Source organism: Anopheles bellator, chromosome 2 (genome assembly GCF_943735745.2).
Source record: "Anopheles bellator chromosome 2, idAnoBellAS_SP24_06.2, whole genome shotgun sequence".
Taxonomy (NCBI): Eukaryota; Metazoa; Arthropoda; class Insecta; order Diptera; family Culicidae; genus Anopheles; species Anopheles bellator.
In genome coordinates this window covers 41,035,038-41,063,035 of record NC_071286.1, presented here as the reverse complement: position 1 = coordinate 41,063,035, position 27,998 = coordinate 41,035,038, and the positions used below count along the sequence as shown (strand labels likewise).

At 48.5% G+C, this 27,998-nt stretch overlaps 1 protein-coding gene across 2 annotated transcripts in view; it reads right to left on the bottom strand.

Moving 5' to 3' along the window:
- LOC131209372 (filamin-A) overlaps window positions 1-26,577 on the bottom strand; it is a 37,436-nt gene extending 10,859 nt beyond the window's left edge. Inside the window, exons 1-11 of one of the 2 annotated variants that reach the window (XM_058202427.1) lie at window positions 26,277-26,577; window positions 21,144-21,630; window positions 20,657-20,671; window positions 18,443-19,987; window positions 17,996-18,234; window positions 17,295-17,861; window positions 15,795-16,927; window positions 15,579-15,712; window positions 15,383-15,515; window positions 6,903-7,073; window positions 6,624-6,813 (exon numbers count right to left, since the gene is read on the bottom strand). In XM_058202427.1, the coding sequence (XP_058058410.1) occupies window positions 6,624-6,813; window positions 6,903-7,073; window positions 15,383-15,515; window positions 15,579-15,712; window positions 15,795-16,927; window positions 17,295-17,861; window positions 17,996-18,234; window positions 18,443-19,987; window positions 20,657-20,671; window positions 21,144-21,630; window positions 26,277-26,562 (4,900 nt within the window). In that variant the 5' untranslated portion in view covers window positions 26,563-26,577. Of the gene's footprint in view, window positions 1-6,623; window positions 6,814-6,902; window positions 7,074-10,717; window positions 10,814-15,382; window positions 15,516-15,578; window positions 15,713-15,794; window positions 16,928-17,294; window positions 17,862-17,995; window positions 18,235-18,442; window positions 19,988-20,656; window positions 20,672-21,143; window positions 21,631-26,276 lie in introns of those variants that run through there. The other variant, XM_058202428.1, reaches the window with a different exon arrangement.
- Between the last annotated feature and the right edge of the window lie 1,421 nt (window positions 26,578-27,998).

The window sequence follows — 27,998 nt, the reverse complement described above, 5'->3', positions numbered from 1 at the left end:
GTGCCTCTCTGGTGCGTGCTTCTCGTCGCCCCTTGGCCCAAGCCGACCGATCACTCTTCGTCGGGTTTTCCGCCGAAGGTTCACACCCGTGGGGAGCGAACGTCGCGGCCGATCAAAGTGTGGCGATGACCGAAATCTCGGATCTGGGAGCGTGAGCTTGAACAAGTGGGATCATACTTCGCCCGGTGGGAAATAGCGTCCAAACGGTGAATGAATCGAACGGACCATAAATGGCCTTCACAGAAACTCGATGAATCAAACGAGCGATCAGTTGCTTCGGCATAGTTCTGCCTTCACGTCTTATTAAGTTAAGACAGTAAAGTTAATAAAAAAAAGCCCACCGCCGTTCGGCAGTATATTTTCGGTTTGCGAGCCGAGCCGGAAGGCGAGGCCCTTTTTTCTGTCCACCCGTATCGTACAGCTTCCGTCGCCAACATTCCATCGCGCCCATCCACCGGGCGCGGGAGAACGCGTTGGATAATAAATTTATGCATTTTTATAACAAGACGGTTGCGACCGTTGCGGAGTGCGTGCGTCTAGGCACGCGCGTGAGCGCGATAGCGCAAAGAGAGATGTCCTGTCGTTGCTGTCCCGCTCCGAGTTGCGGGTGTTATGCGTCCGCAGCATACGGAGCGCAACGTTCTGACACTCGGCTTCGATCAACAGTTGTTGCCGTCGCCAGTGGTTCAGGCGGCTGTACGATATTTTTGGAGCCGATGAAATGACAACTGCGGTGACAACTGCGCAAACCCTGGACGGACGGAACGGATCGACCACTTTTCGCAACGTGGCACTGCGCGCTGGGAACTTGAGTTTTTTCCGAGAAAAGGATCTGTCACAAATACATGCGTACCATCATTTTCAACACACCGCCGCCGTCTGTCTGTGCGTGTCGCGTTTTGGATCGAGTGTATTTCCACCATTTTTCGTTCCTGTAATCGAAATCATTCGCAGAAGAAAAGCCATCGCTCCTTCAGTGTCGTGGTGTGACATACTGGCTCACAAAATGGTCGACGATCGAGTGACGTGGAAGTTGAACGTGGAATGGAAACAATGCTCTTTAAGGTGCTGGGGTAAAGACGGTTAGTTCGTTGAAAAATGAAGTAAGCGCTTTACTTAATTTTAAATCAATTGCTTTCTCCTTAACTTCTATACTTACTTCTTGGTCGATACTGCTATGGAAAATTAAAAATTGCACAAAAGGTTTAAAGACGTTACTTTAAAACTCTACATTTTTGGACATCCTCGACCACGATCTCGTCGTTGTGTTTGCAAAACGACGGCAAGGCAAATGTTTAACAAAACCCCTTAAGCGATAATATAGTAAGCCGCTGGTCGGTTGCGAGGACCGACTGAAGACAAATCGTAGACCACCTGTGACTGCATGCAGGCATTCGTGGTTGCTTCGTATTTTTGTTTTGCAACGGAGCGGCATAAATTAACGCAAACGATGGCATGCGACCGGTGGTCCCATCGTTCACCTTCCGGCCGCGGCGGGCTGATGTTCGGCACAAATTAGTAGCTTTAATTAAAATACTATTTGCCGGTGATTTAATTAACATTTTCCGTTACCCGCCGGCGAACCGGAGACGGGCCAACTTTCCACGGACGTCATTCTCGTGGGGAGCTATTACGACGCTCCACGACGGCTAAAGATGGCGTTAATGGAGACGACCGCCGGAAGGAGGGCCACACGATAGCCATCAACGGAGGACGAATGATGTGCGTTGGCGGGACGCAGCAATAACTGGCGCAAGTTACAACTTTATCAAAAGTGCATCATGTTTAGCGCTTCCTGCGCATTGCGCAATGCATTCGCGTTTGATTGCATCACTTTGGACTGCCAACGCAAATGGAGTGGTCGCGCGCCGAACTGAAGTAAAGTAACTTTTTCATGCACGGCCAATGGCCAAATTCCACAAATCCAGAACGAACAAAGTTTCGACGAATCAATAAACCAAAACTCCATACTCGGTCGAGCACACGTGATCAGTTCTAATCCAAGGCGCCCCAAATGGTGGCGCCACGTAGTAAATATATCGCTCTATGATCATCATCATTTTAGCCATCAACATGATCGTCTGGAAATCGCAGCGAAAGAGCGTGCTTTTGCGCCCAAACGACCCAACTTGCTCCCCCTTCGCGGTGGTGTCCACTTTCTCGCCCATCATTATTTCCGTTCCAAATGTTCCGTTGCTTTATGTGGTTTGGAAACAAAAAAATTAAAGAAATGGAAATTGCCACTTCAAACACATGGTAGAACGTGCTTCCGAAAAACATACTCTCGAACCCAGCGAACAGATGCAGTGGTCCACTACCTTGAAGGTTTGTGTGAGGAAGTGGTCCATTTGGGACAGGCATGCTAGCAGAAGAACGGCCAACGAGTGAGAGATGGAGACAGAGTCACTTACTAGCGACTACTGAAGGCTAAAAATAGTCCAGATAGATTTTGGATCTGTTGGACCCCAGCGGAACGTGTTCGCGTTCACCATGGAACAAGATTCATGGCGGCTGGGGGCAAGGGGCAAGGAGTCGCTTCGTAAATTATGGTGCACTTGTATCGCCAAGTGCAGCATGTAGCGACACTCACAACATGACACTTTCCATTTCGTGAGCCCATACTTTTATTCCGGGGGATGGAGTAAACGTTCGCCTCGTAGTGGCTGGCACCCGATTGGATCAACCCCGTATCGGGATGCTGTACACGGCGGCGTGGTGACAAATTGCACAATAAATTACAAACCGAAGTACGTCATGCGCGTGTTCGGGACACGGGTAGCATCGAGCGAGAGATCACAGGCAGTATGACCGTCGGCACGTTGGGGTGTCGGAAGCAAAAGTTACGAGTAACTATAGCACACCCTGCACCGGCACCAGCTGCCGACACACGGCGGATGTGGCACGATCGGGGAGCTTCCATCCGGGGCGGTTGATTCCGGCGAGAGTTGTCATCCTGTGCCGCCAAGGAAATGTTGTAATTGATGAGATGCGAGTAGGTTTATGAGCTGCTTTTAATGCAGCCTAACCCGCTGATCGTTTGCGAAAACATCAAACGGTGCGGGTTTTCGTGAGAATCGGCCTTGTTGCAAGCCTTGCAATCGTGTTTACCAGCTTTTAGTTGTATAAAAAACAGGGACGACAGAAACTATAAACTTTTTGTTTCCCATAGATGAAAGGATGTGTGGAAAATTAATTGTGTTCATTTTTCGATTGTTCGTTGCGTATAATTCAGAAGATTGTGAAGCGAAGAGCGAATTCCTCTGAACTGATAGCCTATTCATAGAAATCAACCGGATTAAAGCAACGGCCAGAGGAAGCCGTACAGTCGTGCAGTATCATACGTTCGCTTTTGACGTGCAGCACCTGCGGTGATTTATTACCAGTCAAATGACCTTCACAGCTGTCACAATGTATCACTCGTTTTGTTGATCGCAAAAGATACGAAGGCGCACGAATAAAATAATTGACGACGCCGACAACAGCCAGGCGCCTCCACGGACTGTGACGGGTGACCAGGCGCCTCCATTGAGACCACGGTACCGTGACAATAGTGCGCCAAGTAACGCAACACTGACGTAGTCGATGTTTTTGGTCGACCACGATGCCCAGCAGGGTCTTAACACGAGCTCTCATAAATCGTGACTCACGGATGGTGAAAAGTTTCAGTGGAAAATGACAATCCGTCATTCCCACTCTTTCAGCTGCCACATCGGCAGCGAATATTTTCGTATTATCGAAAAACCATTGCAGCCGGAAAGAATTCGTAAATAGTACTAAGTTAGACTCTGAAATTCCTTTACACATTGTCAAAACGTGTGAATGGTAACATTGTCAAAATTAATGAGTGTACTAACGATGAATGTCTAGCAATCTACCAATAGTTTTAAAAGTTCAGTCCATTTCTGGTTGGCTTGGTCAGCCATTTAGTCAGAAAGACCAAGATGCGGGTGACGCTACAGGTTTTCGTGGCGTAACAGAGTGAGAGAGAGTAACTCTTTCCGCGACAGCTGTGGAAGAACTTTTATAACCCAAAACGACCTGACGGCCAACTGCTGCTGCCTGGACTGGCCCACGGAGCGGATATTTATATCGCCTCAGCTTCGACGCGATATTCGTCTCGTTCTTACGACGATGTCGCCATTCTGTGATAAATTCAGCACTGATTCCCCAGACAGTGTACTCAAAAAGCCCGGGCACAGCAAAGTTTGGGTTTTTTCTTGCTTTTGCCTTGCTCATTCTTGAACCCGATTACACTATCCGTGCAAGGTGTCCCCGGAGTGGATCAACGGTTCATCGGTCCGGGCATCGTCCACCTCGTCCGATGAGGTGGACATCAGACCTCATTGCACATTAATCACTGCGTGCGCCGCATCCTTGCGCGCGATGGAAGGCGGGAATGGCGGGAGATATCGCATAAGTTCTTGGCGATTGCGAGATGCGATTGACTAGAGCACCTGTTGGAAACGACATTGGGCAGGGCTGTGGACCGTTACCACGGACCACGGTCGATGATGGGGCGGAGATCGGTTTCGAAGGCGATGCAGGTGAGCTGCATGTTTGTAATATTTTAATTGACCTCTCCGGCGCTTATCCGGTTTTTTCACGATGCGTCAATAATATTTAATCCTTTCTTTGGCTTTAAATACTGCTCTTGTTTGTGGGAAGGTTGAGTACAGCTTTGGCCTATTCGTCTATGGCGATTCGTCCACTACCGCTTTTCAGCGCGTGTTTAAAACGGGAATGGATCATGGTCGGCTCATTTCATGGACACGGCCTCAGTGACATGTAACGCAGATGGTTTAGTAAAATTTTACAACATATAACAAAAAACACCCTTTCCTGGTTTCGCTATCTTTGATGTGCCCGATGTAGCCAGCGCCAGCTGCTCGCTGGATTCATTTAGCGGAAGCCGTAAAGCAGCCCCGAGCCGGACGGCGAAATCATTATGTTCGGATCAGGGCGTACGCCAAGCTAATTAATCCATCACAGCCATCTCGCCAATCTCGCTTGGCCGAGTTCCTGTGCGACGAGCGCAGCTGGTGCCAGACAGAGCGGAAAGATCGGCATTGGGAAAAATGCGTTTCCGGCCATAGTTATATCCGCGATCGCGATGCAATACGCCATTGCAAACAGCGTTACGTAAGCGTTCACCAGCAGATGTCCCGCGCCGTGGGTGGAAGAAAACACGCTCGGCGAAGAAAAAATAAATTCCCGGCCTAGTCAACGTTCGTCCGAAAAACCTTGCCCCGATGGTTGGTCTCGGTTTCCTGATGTCTACTTTTAATCCACCGACTGTGGACGCTCTCCCCTCGAACAACTGTTTCACCAGAATCACCAGCCCACCCGGACCGACGGTGTTCCGACGACAAATGGCGACAGTTATGCGAATTGATGTTCACCCGACTGTTGTTTACTTAAAGTATTAACAATCATAAAGATATGGCGTGTGGGAGTGATGCTGTGTCACCGTTCGCCGTTGGAATGTACCATGTGTCGGTGGACAGGGGTCGAGGGGTTCTGAACCGGAACAGCATAACCTGATAGCCGCGAAAAGTCTCTGTCGATGAGTGTACCCATTAGTAGCTTGCGGCGTACAGATTCGTTGTTTTGTTTCATTTCGGTGTTGTTGCTACGTATAACAATGTCTGTTAAATATTGTTTCAAATGCATCAAAATATAAATGCACACTTTTGCTGATGAACCAAGACAGTTATTTGTGGACCGTGAGCTGACTTGCTTAATTGGTATGAAAGTGCATAATAAAGTAGAAAGTGTCATAAACAATGAAATATACGCCATAAACCGTAAGTACGCTAGGAATGCGCAATAAATTCACCCCTTGTTGCTGGTCCGCCGGTTTTTTGTTGTACAAAATACAGCAACAATTACACCGAAACAAGATCCTCAATCAACACTCGCCATTCGTGGCGTAAATAAATCAAGCGGTGAATCATGAACAGGAAATCGTGTTGCAACTGAGTGTGATGTCCCCAAATAATTTGTTACATCATTCGGACGTCGTGACGAAGGTTGCCATTTAAATTCCTCGAATTCTCACACGCGCCAACGTGTAAGTTCTTTTTCCCTTTCAGCATGATGCGAACGCTCGGCATAGAAAAAACGGAAACCAGCGTTGGTCAATGAGTACGGGCACGCGAATTTGATCGACACCACTCAGCAGCCGGGTACGGGTCTTCGCTGCACGCCTGGCACTAGTCGCTGCGGACGGTCAGAAGCCGATCGGCTGGCGCGGCTTGCTGCCAAATGTATTCGAACGTCATTAACGGACGGTGTCCGATGGTGTCACTGCGGTGACAATCTCACGTCATGCCAAACGAAACGATCGACTTTGATTGACGTGGCGTTAACCGGGCCGCGGTTCGTATTGCCGGCGACGGTAAACAAATACCGCTAATAGACGGACATTGACGGCATCATAAACGTACGGTAAATGAGCTCCGCTTCTTTATGGTGATCCGAAAGACAATCCACTGTTTCCCCGCCGGGAGCACGCGCCAGACCCAACGGTATGACTGTGGTTTTAAGTATTTAAAGGATCGTACTTAATGACCCATAGTCGAAGTGTAACATCTGCTTTAAGCGGAGAGCGCAGCGGGACCTACCTGTTACCAGTCCACCGGTTTGGGGAAGATTTAAACGTTCAAGTTTGAAGTCGCGCAAGCGGCTTGTACCGTTGTGGTGGCTATCGTGCTCCGAGGTCCCGTTCGTAGAGCTGGTGGTCGTCGATGTCTGCTGTACACTGTTTAGTGTGGAAACACTGTCGTGTTTACCGTTCACGAGCCGTTCCCGAATCTATCGCACGCCGCAAATGGAGTACAAATTAGTGTCTACGGATTGATGCTTGACGTCTCGATGACAACGCGTTTGCGGCTGATACTTACGAGAAATTCTTCGCTGGCGGTTTGCTGTATGTATTGTTTCGACTTTGACACCGAGGAAACTTGCTCGAGGTACGACTCCTGGTGCTGGTACGAGTGATTTTCGGTGATTGCCGAAGAGGAGGTAGTGTTGGTGGCACTCTTCGTGACCTGCTCCTCAACGCTCTCGACGGCCTAGGGCGGAAAACAGAACGAAACATTGTTTATAGACACACCCAACAGATGAGCATAATTTTCTTTCCCATTTTTTTAATCCCTCGCCAACGTTAGCATAAACACACAAACACGCTCAAACGACGCAAACGACAGTATACAGCGACACACGCGAACGTGTGAGGACACGCGAGTCCGATCCCGGACGGTTGCCTGGCAAGTCGCCGACGTTCGTACGGGATGTCGCTTCCATTCCATTCACCTTTTGCTCGCCACGTATCGAGGACCCACTCCGCAACTGGGGTACGAATGGATTAGCTTTGAAATAACCCGCAGTTGAACCCGCACGATTAACAACGAAAGAACCATTTCAAACGCGGGCGGTCTTGCGTCCTCGTGGTTTCTTCGATTCGGCGCATACGCGGCACTTATTAATAAGACGTATCGGAGACAGGTGTCACAAAGGTCCGACCGGGACCGGGACGGGACATTCCCCCGCCCGGCAACATGGAGAAACTGTGCAGGGAACCGTTTGCGTTCGCAAGCCTCACGACGGCTATGCTCTGCGCGTCGCTGTGGTCACGGGTGCACAGATGGCCCCCAGGCTATCGGTGCTAATTTAAGAACAGAACGGACCGATGAATAACCGGCGACGAATTTTTCACGTCAAAATATGAAACCCTAGCGCCCGCCCACGCGCACTACCGCCGTAACTTCGCCGTCCACTTAACGCGGCGCATTGAAGTCGCCCTGAAGTTATTGCCGAAACGCCTAAAGGTAGACTGACCCGTGCGGCATCGGCTCAGAGTGTGCGGCGTTCAATTGTGCGTCACTAATTACGGCCCAGTAGTTTGTTGGCGCTCGAACAATGCAATTAAATTAATTGGTTCCATGGTGCTACATGGTGCTTTGGCGCTTCCTAGTTCACACCTGTTGGAGTCGTTTTACATTTAAATTAGGTCAAGGTCACAGACCGCAAGTAGCATTCACAATTGCATTGCGATATACTGTTTTAATATTTAATAAACAAATTACTAGCGTTACGATTACCTAACCAAAATTGTAATTAACAAATTTTGTAATAATTAAAAAAAATTGTTAGAATCTTAACATACTTCGTTTGTTTTGGATCGGGTTGTCTTTTAACTCTTAAACGGGTGTTTCTTTACAAAATGTGATGCGATAGTATACATAATGTCTTTCTACACGATGCTGGCTATAGACACTCGTCGAAGTACGGTGCGAATTAAGCCACTCCATCGTTTCTTCAGATACTTAAATCAATCAGTACCGACATAAGACACACGCAGTGTCTAGATCGTCAAGGTGTCAAGCTGCCTTTGGATGCTTACATTCGATGGAACGTTTTATATATTTAGATTAAGCTTCTATTTCTCTGTGGCAAAACAAGTTGAAAGTCCGTCATCTTCCCGGCGGCACCCGTGGGTTCGTTCTATGTCTTTCACGCGTGACCTCTCGGACGAGACTAACGAACTTGCGCAACACACTTCTCTAGTGAAGCTGGCATAAAATTAATGTGATTTCGTTTTCCATTTTATGCGGCTCTACAGACGCCTCCACACGAGAAGCGCCGAGATGGGCGGGCATCCGCAGCGTAAGCCGGTAGGTTGTGTTCCGAAATTCACCGGTTGTTTGCATCGCATCAAATAAGCGACGAAGGTTGTCGGTCAACTTTCTCTTGATTTGTTTTTTTCTCGCTGTTATTGACGGTAGCCGCCTTGCGTTTTAAATATCATTGTTCATTGGAGACCCAACCGCTAACTCAAGACACTTTGTGTCACTTGTGATTAAACGCCTTTTCTCATTCGGAAAATTGAAGAAATAAAAAAAGGATGTCTGTCTGAAACGATATCAATAAGTATCCTCATAAATATGGCTTAGTCCGTTTCTCTAAGATAGAAAAAGTAGCCTCCTTTACAGCATTTGTTTCATTGGTCATCATTCAAAACTTTTTCAAATTATTGAGCATTTGGACTGTAGGAGGTAGGGGTTGGCATTACTAAAAACACCTTAAAAAGCATAAACCCTGGGTGCACGCGTCGGGCAACCAGCGCCTGTCGGTGGTACCAGTTCGATCCTTGTGCCAGAATTTTCTTCGCTCATTGACAGACGAGCAAAATGCGCAAAATTTGTTGGCCTCACATGTGACCACCTGCGCGATCGTATGAAGCGATGCTACCGGGTGCACGATTCGGGCGTTCTGTCTTGTGTAGCTGTTTTGATGGAATCAAGGTGCCTGAATTAAGAATGTTTCTATTTTTCAAGCCCTCAGTCATGTCATTCGAGCATGGCTGCAGTGGCATCACCGACGAGCAGCGGAATGATGCCGGGTGATAGCTCATTTGCTCCGTTTGACGGTCGAAAGGCAAGGACCGCTACAATCGACAACGTTTTCCTTTCCTGCCGCATTCGAAAAAATAAGCAATTATAGAAGGCAATCGTGGCATGTGACAAATAAAAAAATAGATATGTGTATATATTTATCTGGGCCGCGTTTCGGTCATGTTGCGTAAGGTAAATGAGTTGCGAGGATTTAGGAACGATAGAAGGGAGGATAACTTTGGCTTAATCCCTGGTACGCATTGTTTAATCTATATCAATGCGCTTTTAAGCTTGTTGAAAACATGTTGTTGGCAATCACATTAATAAGAAATATCCGTCACAGAAACAAAGAATATTGCACAACCATAAATTATTAGGCAATGGCATGCAAGGGCATTTAAGGATCAACCTCCCTATTTATGACACCAGCAGCAACCGTGAGAAGAAGACATGTTTTTCTTTTAAGCATTTTCATATGAAAACCATCAAGACTTTCAAACATATTTAGAAAACCAAATTACTCTGTAAGTTTGCTCATTTTACAATTATGTGAGTATGATGTGTGATTGCGTAAACAAGCATAGTTTAATTACACTCATTACATTCATGGCTTTCTCCTAGTATACGTATTAAATCTTTCGCAGATTGCAAAAGCAGTTTTCTGTGACTAGTCACAAGCCTCTATAAAACCAATATGAATATTAGTTTCCAACATGATGTTCCTTCTATCTTCTGGAAAAAAAATCAGAACACAATACCCATAATGTTGGTTACGAAAACCGACGAGGAAAACCTAATGTTTGGGCAGCTTGTTGTACAACTAATTGATTAAATAATCGTCCGGTACCACTCTTCGTTTGCAGTAGTCCCGGACTTTATCAGTTTCTTTGGCTTCGTTTACGCGCAAAAGAAATGTCTATCCGTAACGGTTCGTTTTTCATCGCTTCTAAAAGCAAGATTCCATACGTGACCGACCGACGTTCCCATTTCACATTCCCTGGAATCAGCCAAACGACGGTGGCACAGACGGAACGTACGACGATCGCGCCGCAGCTGTTGGTGTGTTTCCGCGACGGTTAGAAAATCCGCGCCCAGATCTAGGTCTTTTTGAGTTTTAGGACTTTTATTTTGCTGCGCAACGATGAGGCAAACTTTGATCTCGCGAAAAACTTAATTAAAAATCTACTCTGGGGATATATCGTCGTCTACCTTTTCTTTTTCTACTTTAAAAAGATTGCATTCTTAGTTTAAGTATTATCGAAAAATGGCTCCTCATGTAATTAGTAGTCATACCACCCATATTATATGCTAATGTTTTTCACCTTCCAATGCTCGAATACCTTCTGCAGCACAAAAGTACAGTTCCGCGAACAAATCCTATGAATTTCTTCGTTTACACCGAACCGTAGATGGTCAAACAAAATCTGGCGTATTTCCGGAAACAGCACTGAACTAAATCAAGTACACAGACACTGTTTGTCACCAAAACTGGTAGAAGTGGCCAACCGAAACTGGCGAGAACAACCGGGGGCGACTTTTCCTCCGACGAGTGTGACTTTTCCTCCGAAGTGTCCAAACAGTAGTGCGAGAGAGTGGCGAGCGAGCGATCGAGATACCGCCGCTACAACACTGTGGTCGGCTTCGTTTTCGCTATTGTTCGCTATTGGTAGAGACGTGCAGCGTGCAGACCGACGACGAACGATAGGCGGCGTAGCGGGAGTAGCGATCTCTCTCCGACCACTCAGTAGGATACAAGCAATCGAAATGTTTGCCCTATCCTGTCGTGACCCGATCGGTGGCCGGTCGTTTTGGGTGGACGAAAGCAAAGGCAATAAAAAAACTCAAATCCGCACATGCTTAGCTCATCGCCGCCATTCGGACGCGACGTTTCGGGGTGTTGCGGTAACGCGGGCGTCCGCACTGCTCCTGCTGACCCCAGGACCGGCTTTAAGGCGCGCGTGCCCTGTAGGAATCTTCCACGATCCATGTTGTTGATCGAGGAGCGATGTTGACGTGAGCGTCGTTCTCGCAACGTTGCGGATGGATGTTGACTGAGCCACAAAAGTACACGCTAATGTTTGTGTGTAGGTTTAAGTGTGTGCCTATGTAGGTGCTATAATATAGTGACACTCGCACACGAACGGAGAAATACTTCAACGTGTGAGCATGAATCAAATGGACCTGCAGGGATCGTGCGGTCGCGATCAGCTCCGGGAGGCCATCCAAATGTGTCCGGCTACTCGCCGAGAGTTCGCCAGTTATTGGTGTCTGGAAATCACGCAGCTAATCAAAAAACGACCTCGTTCAAAGTAGTGAGCGCGGCGTTTGCTGTGTGACCACGGCACGAGGAGGTTTTGATAGAAACGAAAACAATTCAAACCAATAAACATTGCAACGTTTCGTGCTAAACTGCGATCTTGGGTATAACCGAAGAGGTGCGGATCGACAAATCAGCCAACATTCCTTTCGATACCGCTGTGCGTCGTCTCAAGCGGGTTATTAGTGCCAACGTGTTCGATTTGATCGGCTCCAGCTGTGCAACGGTTTAGTCTGGCAAAGTGCGTACGAAACTATGTTGTACTTTGTTCTAGAGTCTACCGAAACCTTTTAAAGCACAGGAAAAGTCCGACAACATCTGATCCGGTCGCTTGAAAGTTTTTAAAGTAGCACTAAACAATTTTAAAAATAATATTGGATAAGATATTAATGTTAAACGGAAAAATGGTACAAAATGATACCGGGACCGATGATGCACGATTGCATTGAATAGCGACTGATTTACAAAAAATAATGTTTTAAACCTTATTGAACAGAAAAACCAACCATTAGATAATGCAAGGAAAAAAACCTGACACTTTCGCTAAATTACCAACAATATGGCAACATGGCAAATATGATAAATATACAAAAGACAGCTTGAAACACGACGAATGGTGCCAACAAATTCGAAGATTAGTGTTGGGTGGTTCTAGCTCGCATAAAAGAAGAGCACACGCCAGAGCACGCGCCTCGAGGACACACGCGTATTTCAAGTGTAGCACTTTCTTCTATCCAAAGTTGTACTTGGGGCCAGTCACCGTACAGAAATCCTGAGTGAGTTTGTACCTTTTACCAACATCTTAAAAGCCTGCCACAAACGAACATACATTAATCACGCTATGTGAAGCATGGTCGACGCATTTTCGTTCTCGTCTAGTGATTGCACGCACCACCGGCAGGTACTCTGCGCTAATTGTCGTAATTTTTGCATGATACGTCTGGCATCGTGGCTGCGATACACGCATGAGATGTGACGATCGTGCGTTTGCCATCTGGGTTGGGCACATCGCTGCTCTGCACAACTCAACATGTTGTCGGATTGGCAAAATTTAAAGACATGAACCAAAACCGAAAAAAAACGAATGATCGCACGCGCAACACTGTCTCGATGTTTTAATTGCGAGGATTAATGTATTACGTTGCTGGCAGCGGTCTTGGACGCTTGTTGGTCAACCCTTCAGTGCACACATCTTAATAGAATTCATTCAACAACATGTCAGCTTAACACGGCTTAAGAATGACACGATTCGGCGACTGTCCTACAAGAACGGGTATACTTCAAACAATTTATCGTATTTCTGAAATTTTAAAAAATAGCCAAAGAGCTGTCTGAAACTATCACGCTTATTGAGGGTTACCGTACTGCATTGCGGCAGAGTGCATTATACAATGATTTGGTTGCTTTCTACAAGGCACTCTAATATAGATATCAAATGATGGTCACTTGTTTTACGGCCGACAATTGCAGTCGTTAAACACGTTCACTAACGTTAATTGTGCCGTGCTGCACAGAGCAAATTTGTCACGACACCTGTTGCTCAAATCCGGAGCGAAAATGGCCAAGTTGGTCTTTAATAAATATGAATTTACAGTGCTCAATAAAAGTCGTTGGCGATGCATTGATAGTAAACGGTCCTAAATCCGTTTCATCGTAATGATGCTGTAAACGACGCCACATGAAATATGAGCAAAATATGAAATACTGTACTTTACCTACCTGCCTGTGCATACTGTTGCCAACCGACGCTAGTATCAGTAGAGACAATGGAAACAATGATCGAACAATAATTTCTTTCCGAGTCGCGGAGCTGAGCCAGGGTTAGCGAGGAACATTGCTTTTGCTCGATATTCTCTACTCTTCCTAACCGCGACTAGTGGCAGTGCAACAGCAGGCACAAGCGGCATGGTAACGAGCCATTTATGAAACAGATGCAGTTTTGCCAGTGCGTCTTCCTTGGCAATAGATGTATCGTTAAGTGTGTGTGTTTGTGTGCGTGCGTTTGTGTACCTATTTTGTGATGGATGGTGATATTTTGTTAAAACTAAAGTCCGTAATTCACGTTCCGACAACCGTTGTTTTAGGATGAGTTGTGAGTGTCAGATGTATCACGCGTGGGAAACAAGTAAACAAACGTCATAAGTATATCCATGCCCGACATCGTCAGCGTTTGAAATTAATCATTTGCTGACAAATATGCAGTGGCAGTCAAAAATGAACTCGGTAATGCGAGCCAACAAGGTACATGCGGATGGCTAACAGGAGGAAGATCCTTGCAACAGCGAAACATCCTGTTCAATTAGTTCAAACGGAACAACGACAATGCAAACAGCACACCAACTGTTGCCTAAATAGTCGGAGTACACAAAAAAACGAAAGATCCTTGCACCTTGTGGAATCAAAGTTGATCATGAAGCGTAAACTGTAGAACAGCCTACGTAGGTTAAGGCGAACCGAAGTATAGAACGATGGTCAACAAAATGCTTCCACCCGCATGCACGAAGGGACACTTGCTGCCTGTCGCTCGTTTGATACGACAACCAGCGAGCAGATGAGCAAAATTTTCACGACGAGAGGGGCTATTTTTAGTGCAAACGCTACGCCAGAATATGCGCTGGGTATGCAAATTATAGAATAATGGTCCGCGAAACGCCTCCATGAAATGTGGCACCGGGAGTGGCAGCGAGATCGAGACGGAATGTAAAAATTTATACATTTCAAGATTTATTTTCATTCAAAAGATGTTCCCTCTTGGCGTATGAGAAGCGTCGCGCGGTAGGATGAATGGGACTGTTAAGCGCACCGGCAGGGAACGGAAAAATAAATTGTAACGGGTAGCGTAATGTTTGACGTGGCAGTGTCACGTGGCAAATACGTAATCGTTTGGCTTGGGCGAAACTAACGGTCGGTTCACTTTGGGAAATTCTGCGGCAATAACGAGCTGTATTTTACGCAGAGCGAGCCATTAGTCAAGCGGCAAAAACTTGTTAATAAAGCTGAAGAAGGACTTAAGCAAATGAAGGACCGCTGGGTCATGCAAGTTAATTCGGCTGCGAAGCGCAACGACAAAAGTCCAATGGGACTGCTTCTTGCATGCATGTTTCTTTCCAGCGGTTCACGTACAGGTGGCGCCATAAACCGAGCAAAGAAAAGCTGCTCGAATTCTGGTCGGGTAGTTGACGGGGCGCGCGAATAACGTTGCTCGTCGGTGAGTGTTGTATGAAGATACTTTTTGAACGAATTGTAATTTATTTGTCACCACCACCAAACCAAGTACAAGTAGATAGCACACGAGATTATATGAATTTCAAATGATGTCAGAACGAAGCACTGTTTAGTGAAAACATGACTCGGACGGAAGCACTAAATACGAATGAGAAGAAAGGTGTGTTCACTGTGCACTACGCTCTGTTTCATAAACGACAAGTCCACCCAGCTTGGCTAAAACCTAGCAACATGGTAAATGATGTTTGAGTAAGATTCAGCTAACGCTAGTGTTAACGTTGTACGATCCAACTTCCTTTACGAAACCGTCAGATCGATGCTGAAACTCATTGCAATAATGTTTTACCAACAACAAAAACCAAAACCCACACAGCTAACATCATGACGAATTCGACTCAATTGAAGAAAGTAATGGAGGAAAGATAATAAAAGTGTTCTAATCTACCTTGATTGTAAAGGTTCCGTTCGGGATGTTCTGACCACCAAACTTTATGTCCAGATCGTAATCGCCGGGATCTTTCAACATGTAGAATATGTCGAAGAATCCATCCTTTTCAATAATATCGATGTCAACGTCGCTGAAAACAGATGATAAGTGGGTCGGTCTCGGATGTTACATTGGTCAGGTTGAAAGAATTTACCTCGCCTCCGAACGAGACACAATCTTGCATGTTACTGCTCCCGTGCCAGCTTCTCTAGCATCGATGGCCAAGTGATTCTTTTTACCGTATTCCTGATTTGTAGGAACGGCTTGCACCATTTTGCATTTATCCGCCTGCAATGATGGTAGAATATGCAATCGGATATGTTCAAACGAAATGACGTTGCTCCAACTGTGGGTTTAACGATTGTTTTACCTCTCCCGTGGGTATGGCTTGCAGAAGGAAGGGTGAACCAAGGACATCCTTTCCGCCGCACTTAATACTGACATTATAGGGGCCGCACTCATCCGGCACGAACGAAACCGCATATGTTCCATCCTGTTCCTGCTCCATTTTCGGCACCAATGGCTTGCCATCCGGCCCCTTGATACTGACATTGATGTCTTCCTTGGCCTGGGCTTTCGGTGCGTCGATCTGGAATTTGGCGGGCAGCGATGCTGGCAGATTTTTCTTCGTCGCCGCCTCACCGTACACCTTCACCGGGGCGTCATTGGGAGCCGGAGCAACAGTCATCACGAATGGGCTGCAGCTCACTTCCTGGTCGGCAAACTGCACGTTCGCCGTGAGAACGGATCCTTCCTTTGGCGGTACGTACGAGACGCCGTACACACCATCGCCACGATCCTGCACCTGCACGCTGATCGGTTTACCGTCCGATGAGTTTAGCTTTACCGCGATTTTTCCCGGTCCTGCCGCACCGCAATCAATGAAAAACTCCGCCGGCACACCCTCGTACACCTGATTGTGCTCAATGCCAGGACCGTACACTTTCACCTTGTCTGGGCATGTCGATTCGTTGACCACCACTTTGAACGGTGAGCCGGGGATGTGCTTGTCAGCGAAGCGGATCGTAATGTCGTACTCGCCCGGTTCCGTCGGTAGGTACTCGACATCACAGGAACCGTCCCGATTGTCGGTGCAATGCATCTTCGCCTCTGAGGGTCCTTCGATTGCTAGCGATAGTCCTCCGGCTCCGGCGCCGCGTGTCTCAACGGTGAAAGTGGCCGGTTTGTCGGTCAATGCACCCTCCAGACCGGGTCCATAAGCACGGCAACGGGTTGGGTCGCAACCCGACTTCACGTTTACGACGAATGGCGAGCCCGGCACGGGTACGTTGTCATACAGCAGTTCTATCGTGTGTCGGCCAGCTTCGAACGGTGTATACATGATACGAAAAACATCATCGGCCGATTCGCTCGGCACCAGTTTGCTCGGAATTTCGTTGCCACGGGGGTCGAAAATATTGCACGACAGTTTCGATCGGTCTACATCGTCACCGACTTTACTCATGTCGACCTGGAAATCGGTGGGCGCATTCATAATAACACCTGTGGCGAGGAAAGATATTTAAAAAAGAATAAAAATAAATAAAAAATAATCTTTCCCTGAATATAAACAAAACAGAAAACCGTGCAATTGAACTGCAAGGGATAAGCATCAAACGGGCGGCTTGAACTAAAGAATAAAATATTCAATTAAAAAGAGAGCACGTTCCAACGAAGCAAAAACCAGCAGCGACATGCGAACAACAAATCATGCACACGTTAAGCTGTAAACGAAGAAATACGGGTCGGCAAGGGTCTGATATCTCGCTCGATGGGTTTTTGTTAGTAAATTATCGAAAGAAAAACAAGTCCTTTAAAACAACAGAAAGAACAACATCATAACGGCAACACCGTCAGCAACGCCTTTTACCGTGTGGTTGAATGCCCATGCCGGACACCCGAATTTTGTTGAGATTCGGCTCCGGCATGATAATGGCCTGGTACGGGGAACCAGCGATGTGATCATCGTTGAACGTTATGTTTATCGTGTAATCTCCGACCTCGGTTGGAAGGTACGCCACGTTGCAGGTGCCGTCGCCATTGTCGCGACAGTTGATGGCCGCCTCACAGGGCCCCTCGACCGTCACACCAAGACCGCCCTGACCTGCACCCCGCGTATCGATCATAAACTCGGCCGGCCGATTGATGATGCCTCGCACCAATCCGGGACCGCTGGCCTGCACCTTGCGTGAATCGGACCCAACCAAACACTGCAACCGGAACGGCTGCGGCGTGATCGGCGTACCACCAAAACTGACGCTCAGCAGGTACTCGCCCAACTGGGTGGGCGTGAAGTTGACCAGAAACCCTTCGGCGGTCGGTATCACGTGCGCCTTGACGCGGTTTCCGGACGGGCTGGTAATGGTAACGGCTAGGTCCGCCTTTCCGATACCGTTCGTGATTACGCGGAACTGCTGGAGGCTGTTCAACGGTGCGGCTAATAGATTTCGCGCGAACGGGACGATCAGATACGTGTTGACCGGGTGTGGATTAAAAGGGGGTGCCATTCGAGGCCATAGAGGAAAAGGTCCGATGCTATCGTGCGGCGTCCGTGCACGGAAAAATACTTACTCGGTTCCAGTCCATCCACCTTGATCTTCGACACGTCTACCGGGGGATGTACGGTTACTTTTGGTGCGATCGGCACCTTCAAACCGCCGTAGCTGAGGTTCGTCGTGTAAGTTCCCGGTAGCGGTGGAATCACCTCGACGGCATACGTTTGATCGTCGTTGTCGATGATGCGCACCGGTACCTTCTGCCCTGTTTCCTCGTGCACCAAGTTTACCTCCAGCAAACCGTTCCCGGCGTTCCTGAAGGGAGTCGCACGCATAATGTTTTTAGTAAAAACTTTTAAGTAATTTAGAATACGTATTATAATTCTCTACTCAAACGGAAAGGCGACAATCTGTTGAGGATTGTTTGCTTCTGTTTTCCTCTAGATGCGAGCCGATCCGTACAAATTTACCGATTTACATCGGATGCTTTTTGCGACGGTAGTATAAATTGAACAGTCCTTACCGAGCATCAACGTTGAAGTGTGTGGCGGCATTTGGTTTCACGCCAGGCTCGAGCCACGGGCCAAAGAACTGCACCTTCGACGCGTCCAGTGGTGTGGAAACGTTCACACGGAACGGTGACTGCGGCACGGCCACACCGCCATAGTTCACCTCCACCGTGACGGGTTCGGCCGACGGGGCGGTATATGTGATCTTCTTCGTACCATTTTCCTGGTTCTGGGTGATTCGATGGGCGATGGTGTTGGAGAAAACATCATTAATTTTCACCTCCAGTGGTGCCGAACCGGCACGGGTTGCATCGACAGTGAACTCGGTCGGCTTGTTTACAATAACGCTGCCATTTTTCTCCACTCCCGGGCCACTCACTTTCACCAGCTCCGGATGGAAGTCGTCTGCCTTCGGGAGGACCTGTGCGATGTGAGGACTCTTCGGTATGTCCTCGTTATCGCACAGGATGTGCACGGCATACTCTCCCGGTGCGGTCGGGTGGTACTTCACGAGTGCCGAACCGTCCCCGTTGTCGTGGCACTCGATTTCCGCCTGCGATGGTCCTGCAATGCTGAATCCAAGGTTGCCCGTTTCGCCGTTCGTTTCGACGACGAAGCAGGCCGGTTGCCACACCATACCCGTTTTCAGTCCCGGTCCGTATGCCACGATCGAAGTGTGCTTCTGTGGACCGACTGTCACCTCAAACGGCGATTTAGGGATCTCCTGGCCGCCGTAGAGCACCAACAGTTTGTAGCGGCCCTCCTTCAGTGGAATGTACTGCACTTCGTAAGTCGTGGCGTCAATCTTGCGCATGCTGTACTCCGGCACGACCCCACCGGGGCCGAAGATTTTCACCTCGGGAATGCCCTCACCCGCACCCTCAGTGAAGATGCGGAACGTGACGTCATCATCATTGACCCGCACCCCGACCGGCTGCAGACCACGGCCACTGGCTCGCACCTTGCGCGGATCGCAAACCGGTGCCACTCGTACCCCGTACGGGCTCCCTTTAATTTGTTGGCCGCAGTAGAACACGTTCACCGAGTGAAGCCCGACCTGCTTGGCCGTGTACTCGCAGCGCCACTGATCCGTCCCGATCTGGCGCAACTTGGCAGCGACGGCAGTTTTGTGGTTGGCCGGGTCCAGCACAATCACTTCCGGTGTCCCTTTGCCAGCGTCCTTGGTCGTGATATCGAAGTACGTCTGCTTGCCAACGATCACACCATCCGGCAGGAGACCCGGCCCGCTAGCCGTCACCTTCGAAGGATCTCCGGCCTGACTTTCGACCTGAACCTCGTACGGGCTCTTGGGGATATCGCGCCCGTTAAACTTCACGTACACCTTGTGCGGTCCTTCAACCTTCGGTATGTACGACACCGAGTATGTGAGGTTCTTATCGTTGTTGAACCGACAGTCCACCTTCTCGGCGTTACCGTTCGCGTTGAGAACCGCCACCTCGACGTTGCCCTTACCGGCCGAGAACGTCTCAACGGTGAAGTTGGCCGGAGCTCCGACAATCGGGCCGGTTGGTTCGATTCCGGGACCGTATGCGCGAACCCTGTATCGTCGGAGGATGACAGTGAAAGCGAAAGATGCCGTTAGTGGGGAAATCGAGAGCACGATGGAGTTGTTGGCGAATTGCGGAACGCGGCAGAATGTAGAAGCTGTAGCGCGCGACAGTGGGAGTGTAAAAGCGTTCAGCAGTACAATCATGCCAGAGTAGCTCACTGTTGACACCAGCAAATCGGGATGATGGGCTTCAATTTCGCCAAATTTCAGAACGTCCTTGAAAGGACGTTTCGCAAAAAAATGGAAGAAGTTAACTTTTGACTAGCCAGCGTGAGCCAACTCCTGTGTGCACTTCGTGACGCACCCGCAAGGATTACTTCGATGCCTCCAGAAGCAATTAAATTTAAGGACAAGCAAAAACACACAGGTAACTAATAACAGTAGACTTTGGTGGTTTTTGCTATCAATTTGAACTGTACAGGCGGAAGAGAGCGTAGCCGAACAATTGATAATGAACGATAAGAATTTGCATGTGGCGTTTTTTTAAGTGTTGTGCTTCAGTTTGTTTAGGAGAGACACAAAGAGAGAGAGAGAGAGAGAGAGCGAGATGGGCAGATAGATTGTAAACTATGTAAGAAAAGAAACGTAACAACAATGAAACAAATTCAAAAATTATCGCTATCAACAACATGTACTTGGCACCAACCAACCAACTTACCGCGGCGGTGGAACACTGCAATTAAATGTGTGCATCGAACATTGTGAGTAGAGTTCATGTTCAAGAACACGATAATGGTTTGGTGAAATAGAAGTTGAGAAGAGAAAATAAGAGAGAGAAAGGAAGAGAGAGAGAGAGAGAGAGAGAGAGAGAGAGAATAAAGAGCGCTTAAAGAGGTGTAAGGTGTTGTCAGGATGTTAACAGTGTCGAGACGTGGTGCCGATCAAAGTACGATACATGTGTGCGGATTTGTGAAGTGAAGGGCGAGCGATTTGAACAGTATGATTTAGAAAGGAAACAACAAAAAGAACCGCAATTAACGGAAAGAAACTCAAAGGGCTATAATTGGTATCCGAAACGCTTTTCAAGGGCAATGCTGGGTCGGAGGATATTTTCATGTAACTCTATTTCTAAGTACTATCGACAAGGACATCTAAGTACATCGATACAAGTGACACATCCCTCCCGTTTTTGGCCCGGTACAAACCTGCTGTGATTGGTCCGCGGACGCAGGGGAGCACCGGCTTTTAGCTTTGCATTCGGGTACTGTGACAGATAGGTCATCATGGACTGTTCGTCGATATTGGGATTGACCATCTCCTCCGGCCGAATCAGTTGCCGAACGTTAAGCCAATCGTCGGCCAGTCCCATCGCTTCGGCCGCATTCTGAACGGCATCTTTCGGGTCCCACATCGGCCAGTCCGGACAGAGACCGGGGGCGACGGCGTCGACCAGGGCACCGACCGCCTTACCGTTCGTCCAATCCGAGGTAAAGTTATTGATAGGCAGATCCGGTACCAGCCGGTGAATCCAGTTCATCAGACGCTGCTTCGGTGAGGCTCCGTTACCGTTGGCGAGATTGTCCCCATTCTCGTCGCCTTCCCACATTGGCAGCGAAATGGAGTAGTGCAGAATCAGCGTCCAGATCAGGCCCATGATCAGCTTCAGCTTGCAGTCCACAATGTCGGAAGAGTCTATAGTTAGCACATGAAATTGAACGTTAGCGGATTGTAAATTGTGAAGCAGCGTGATAATTTGTTACTACACAGTCGAAATACGCAAGTAAGTTGCTCACTTGCCTCGTTTTTGTTGGCAACATTTTAATTTCTCTGGCGAGTCGTGGCATCGTTTTCTCACACAGAACAAAACTTTTCAAGCAGCTAATTCATTTAAAATCATACAAACTATTGAGCGGTGTCGTTAATGGACGTAAAAGTGTACCGAACGTAGCATAAGGCTGAATTCGAACCCTTTTGGCAACGCAGTGTGTTGACCTTCGTGCGAGGGTCGCAAGAACCGCTGAGCACTCAACGAAGGCGCCTTCCCTTGAAACCAATGTTAACCGCATCTCGTGGCATTCGTCAGCTGTCAAAAAAGGGGTTGCGAACCGCATACACTCAGAGCCATCGTAACCCAAACAGTTCGAGATCGCGAGCGAGGCTCGATGATCGATGTGCGTTCAGGTTTATGTTGTTCTCCCTTTCCTTCGCCCGCCAAACAACATCAAGGATCGGCGAGGTAGACCCAAGAACGAGTCCATAAAAAGCCTTGCGAGTCGCAAGAGGAGGGATTCCGGCAACCCGATTGTGGCGAAGCAGTTCGCGAAGGCATGCCGCGATAGTCGGGCGCACGCGATAGCCACCAGCTTCCCTTGGAAGCTTGTTTTGCCTATATTTAGCATTTGAGTCATCAAGTCAGGGCTCTTTGCTGGAAGGCTGCTGTCGGCCGATCGGCCTGATTGTCCGACGCTGCTGGTGGTGGTAGACGAATCGGAGAGTGACGAAACATAAAAAAATCTCCACACCATCCCGTAAACAATCACGCACGAGTTCTACTGCGCGATCCAGTTGGTGTCAGCCCAACCGAAACATAAGCACATAAACAATTGTAAGCTGCAGCAACTAGCCACTGGCCAGGGGCCATATCTCTAGCGTACCAACGTGGTCTTGGTCGGTGCGATCGAAAGCGAAAGCGATCGACGCTTCAAAAGGGGGTCTGAGAATGCGCCGTGGCGTGCATACAGTAAAGTGGCGCTGTGTTGGTTCCATGCTAAGCGCATAAAAACTCGCTGGCAGGGAAGATTAAACGGGTTTTCGGAAGAAGCTGACCACTAGCCACGATCGCGAATCGGACGTGTGTGCCCGGAGTGGATACGGTCTGCTGCGTTGAACGTGGATGATGAGGCTCGGACCTGCTCCCTGTGGTCGGACCACCTTCCATCGAGGAGGGTCCCTTATAGCCGGGGCCGTGCAGTTCCATTTGTAGCGGACGACAAAACAGTTTCGATGCAACACTGATGACAGCCTGCCCTGCCACGATGGACGTTGGTCTCGAATGCGCGAACGACGACTGAACCGAGCACGTACCCACGCCATACGTGATCGGAAGCCGGGTGGAATCCTCCCCGATTACGTCATGACCGTGTGCACAGTGGACAGCACGGGTCGAAGCGAGAAAAATAATCTGCATATTCATTCGTTTTATAGAAGCGTCCAAGAGGATGAAGAAACGATGCTGGCAAATGAAGTGATCGGTTAGAACCTGTTTAGATCTGCTTTTCGCTGGTTCTGCCGCGACCACTGGATGGTCTCCATTTCCAAATATGAAAGAAATATCGCCAACCCTTCCGGTGGTTTTGTTTCCATCAGCACCAAACTGGACCATCGGCGGCAAGGTCGTAACATCAACAAAATGATTGGCGCCTAGGAAACGCGTTTTTTGGGCCGTGGAACATTTTGTTGCTGTTCACTCATTCGGTACCTGTAGACCTGTAGCAATTCAATGGAAATTAGTGCACAACAAGCACGCCAGGCCACAGCGGAACCGTCGCAGTGGGAGCGATCGGGGAGCCGCACATAAATTTCCGCGCAGACGCACCGGCGAGGTCATGACCGGCCGGCCATGGGAAGCATGTGAAAACGAAACGGTTCAGGTTCTGCATAAAATTGGCAACAAAGTTGCTCGGGTGATATTTTCGTCCACTATCAACGAGAGCGGCAAGAAGGGCTTTAACATTTAATATCACTATTCCGTTCCACTTGCGATCGATCAATCAATCGATCATTCGCAGTGAGCGAGCTGAAGACGAAAGTAACGAAACCCTGCTGCGGTAACGATAGCGTAACGTGGCCACATTTGCTGATAATGATTGATTGCCATGCACCATCACCATACACAAATTTTTTCGTTCAGCATGCAACTTGAAGCATTCGGCCTCACTCAAGATCACTTGCGCTGCTTGACCCGATTGATACCGTCATAGGGTGAGCCATACAGTCAGTCTTGATGTTTTGAGCGATTAAATCCGATGACGCCATCGGCTAATTTTGTTCGGGATGAGTGCCACGAATGACCTAATGCTGTCCTACGGCTGGTGAGCATTATCGTGTGAGTGTGAATTTTTGTTCTATTTTTTGTTCTTGGTGTCCATCGTCGGCGCAGCGCCGGTTCGTTGTGACTCTGTTTGCAGACGGTTGACAAACGTAACCTAAAAATCGTATAGCACCAAACCAAACTGCAAACGCCTCACTGCGAAAGCGATCGTGGCCACCACACCCAACAGCAGCAGCACTGGGTTGATGAGCACAAGCTACAAAAAAGGGAAGGCGAATGCAACAACGGAGCACGAAGCAGCGTGCATTGGAATGCACCATTAACCGCACCCGAGAGTGGAGCCTATCTAAACGAGTGGCGTTTCTTTGCTCTACCGACCCGAACATTCGTTCCACCCTTCGAGGTGACGAGGACATCACCGATGGGTGCCTAAAGAAATGATTTTAACTACTAGGGGCGAGATGATGTGTGACCGATAAGAGGGCACACTTAGCTCACCATCGCCACCACGCTGATGTCACTCCATACAGCATATGAATAAGTTTGCATTTTGCCTTGCGTACAGCAGATTTAACAGGCGGACAATACCAGTAGTTAACCGGTAAATACTCTTTCACCATAATATCAAGTTCAGAACAACGTATTCGCTTGAGCTTCAGTCTGTGCTTCGTTATTACCGGCAGAGGCGTTCTTTGCCACAAACAAGACGATTGCGACGCATCTTGTTGAGCATTGGGCTCATTGACCAGTGCATTCCGGCGAGTCGAAATGTTTAACCCTTACCAACCGACAGCGGTACAGAACCGGTTCATTAATGCAACGACACGGTCAACGTTTGGCATCTGTTTTGAGCAATAGTTGAATGTCCTTCTTGCGCTCTTTCTTTGCACGGACGCTTTCACTGCGACCACTTTTGATGGCAGTTATGAACACTGGGTGACCGAAACCGCGAACCATCCCCGTGCATCCTGCCCAAAGACGGTACTTTGCCGTTTTCGTAAAAAATGTACAAGTGCTTAGTCGCGCTCGATCGATTGCCTAGTGAAGCGACAAAACGCGCACAACTAATTAACCGAGTTATTTGTAAGACAAGCTCGCCGTCACGCCATCGGCGAGGCTGTGCCCATGTACGCCGCGCATTACTCCGTAACGAGAAAATAGTGTCAACCCGTGCTACGATCAGTATCGCACCATCTTCAGCTTCGAAGGTGCCGAGAAACGGGTTCATCGCTAAAGGGTTCGTTGAAGTCTAATGTTCGAACCTAACCCAGCGCAGTGTTTTCGCTTTCCTTCTGCTTTTCGAAGCTTTAAGCGAAAATGTAAAGGAAAAGTAGAGACGTGAAACTCATCCAAACATTCGTTTTAAACCTTCAGGGACCAAATGTGGCAACCCAAATGTGTCGCTTGGTTTGGCCAGTGCAACGTTATGCAGGAACGCAACGGAGTTGTTTATTATTTTGCTTTTTCCTCTTCAGGTGCCACTTCTAAGAAGCGAACCCGTGCCAACACGCGTCCGGCATCGCTGTCGCACGCCCTTGGCCTTGTCAGGAGGACGTCGCCGAAACGCTCCGAACGCCCCCCAACGCCATTGTGTATCGGGCGTACATCTAATCTTCTGTCGGCTTCGAGCCGACCGGCGGTGGCTCGACGATCGGGAGATCTTTAATGCGCTTTTTCCTACGACCCACCACCCGGCACTCTTCGGTGCCGGGCTCCGTTGTCACCGTGCGGCGCAGTAACAGGTTTGTGCGCCTTCGGGGCCACACACAAAAAGAGCGCCCAAAAGAGAGACGACCGGTGGCAACCGGCTCGACCTCCACCCGGGGGGCACGTGGAAGATGTGGCCAAAAGCTGCAACTTCGCTAGATGATGAGTGGCTTCGCGAACCGTGTCTTCGGTTGCTGCTTGCGTGATTCTCGCACACCACGCCGCGGCACACGAACGCGTCGCGCATTACAATGGCCACTGTCGCTGGTTTGTTGGCTTTTTCTGCGCAAAGTTAGCGAGTGTTTGAAAATGCTGCTCATGTGTACGTCTGCCAAAATTCGCGAAACGGCTCGGGAATCCCACGGATGCTTCGCCAGACAGATGATGGAGCGTGGTGGTTGTGAGAGTTTCCTGCTTGCACCTAGCCGCCAGCCGGGCCGGTTCACAGAGGCATGGGCCAGCATTAGGCCGCGGCTGCAATTTCGTACACGGTGAAGTGTTGTTCGCAATCGACTTCACCGCAAGCGTTGCCGAAAACCAAAACCAAACCTAAAACTTCTTCTCCACTCCCGCCACTTACCGATGTTGACGATTTTGATGCCCTCGATTTCGAGGAACTTCAGTGCCACGGATACATTCTCCAGCTTCTGGCTGCGGAACGTGGGCCGTTTGTTGTGTTTGCTCATGCGCTTCTGTGAGAGCACCTCGATCAGTGCGATCAGGCGCAGCCCATCGGAGAGGTCGCTCTCGAGATTGGCAATGTTCTGGTTGATGATCTTCAGGTGCTCGTTGGCCCAGCGCGTAAACGTGTTCTGCTGTATCCGCTTCCATTGTGCGTCCTCGGCCAGATCGCGTTCGGCCTCCATCTCGCCCTCCTCGTCCGCGTCCGGATCGTCGTAGTCGCGGGGTTGCTGCTGCTGCTGCAGTTCCTGGTAGTACTGCGGCGTACCCTAGAGCCAAAGATCGCAAACACCCAAAATTAACAAACATCAATCCACACACAATCGGCCGGGGGGTTAAAAATGGTCGCACTGCGGCCGTATTGGGGCTGTTCTTAATATCCTGCACCGCGGCATGGTGGTATGAGCCGTTATTTCAAGCGAATTGTTACACGTTGCATGAGATAGGATGCGATTCTCGAAAGACTCAACCCGAACCGAGTCCGCCCAGGGGGCCTCCTCCGAACGCACTCTCGTACTGGGGCACAGGGCTCGCTTATCCACTGTGTCCGGCCCAGTATCGAGAGGCAAGAACATGCACAAGAGAACTGATAATTTATAGCTTTTGCTTGTTTTAATCGACTTTGTTGCGTTTGCGTACCGCCACCATCGCATCTTTGACTACACATCCAAATTCACACCGTCGGAGGGACTCTTTAATGGACCCGTTGCACGAACCAGTTTTAAAGCTACATTGTTGGATCTCGCTTGATGGTGTGGTCGAGACCTCAGTGATTGCATTTGTAGCACAAAAGTTTTTATCAATTTATTTCGTCAGCAGTTTAAGAAAAAACCTGTTTCACAATAAAACCGTTACAATGTCCACGTTAAACTGTAATGTTTCAACTAGTTAGGAATCAAACAATCCATGTTAACCCACAAAGTGAGAAAGTAGATACATTGCGCGTTGATTAGTGACAGGTTCTGTACAGTAATGCATGATTGGGTTAACAAGCTTCCGACTGGGTCCGACTGATGACTGTTACTATTAACATATTGAAACGACCACGCCGATAGGCTGATTCAGAGAGAAAGGTATGCATCCTGTTGCGGTTGAATCACGGTCCTCATTGACGGGCAGCTGAATCAAATACGGCCGCGAATCAACACTGTGATGGGTTTACACTGACTCACGATTATTTCTGGGGATTGTAAGTGATTCAAACGACTCCTACCGGCAAACGACCCGGCTTGACGCTGACAACTGAGGACACATCAAATATCAATCCGATTTCGTTTGCGATTAACCAAAATACCTGTAGTCACACTTAATGGACCGTTATCTTTTGCGAACAACTGAATCATTGCAATTGATGAAGATAAAGACTCCGTTCGCTTCGCAGTGTTGCTGTGCAGTGTAAAACTCGATCCCAAAAACGGTGGTTTTATCGAAACGTTAGTGAACTGCAACCAAGCAAAGTAATAAAAGCAAACAACTGGCCTATGTTTTGCTACACATGCCGAACGTGTTCATAAACAAAGAGTATGTTTCCTGTGCCATCGATACAGCCATTTGTCGCATCAGGTTTTCAATGGGCTCGGCGGGGTAGTAGGTCAACGTGACCGACGTTTTTGGGACTTTT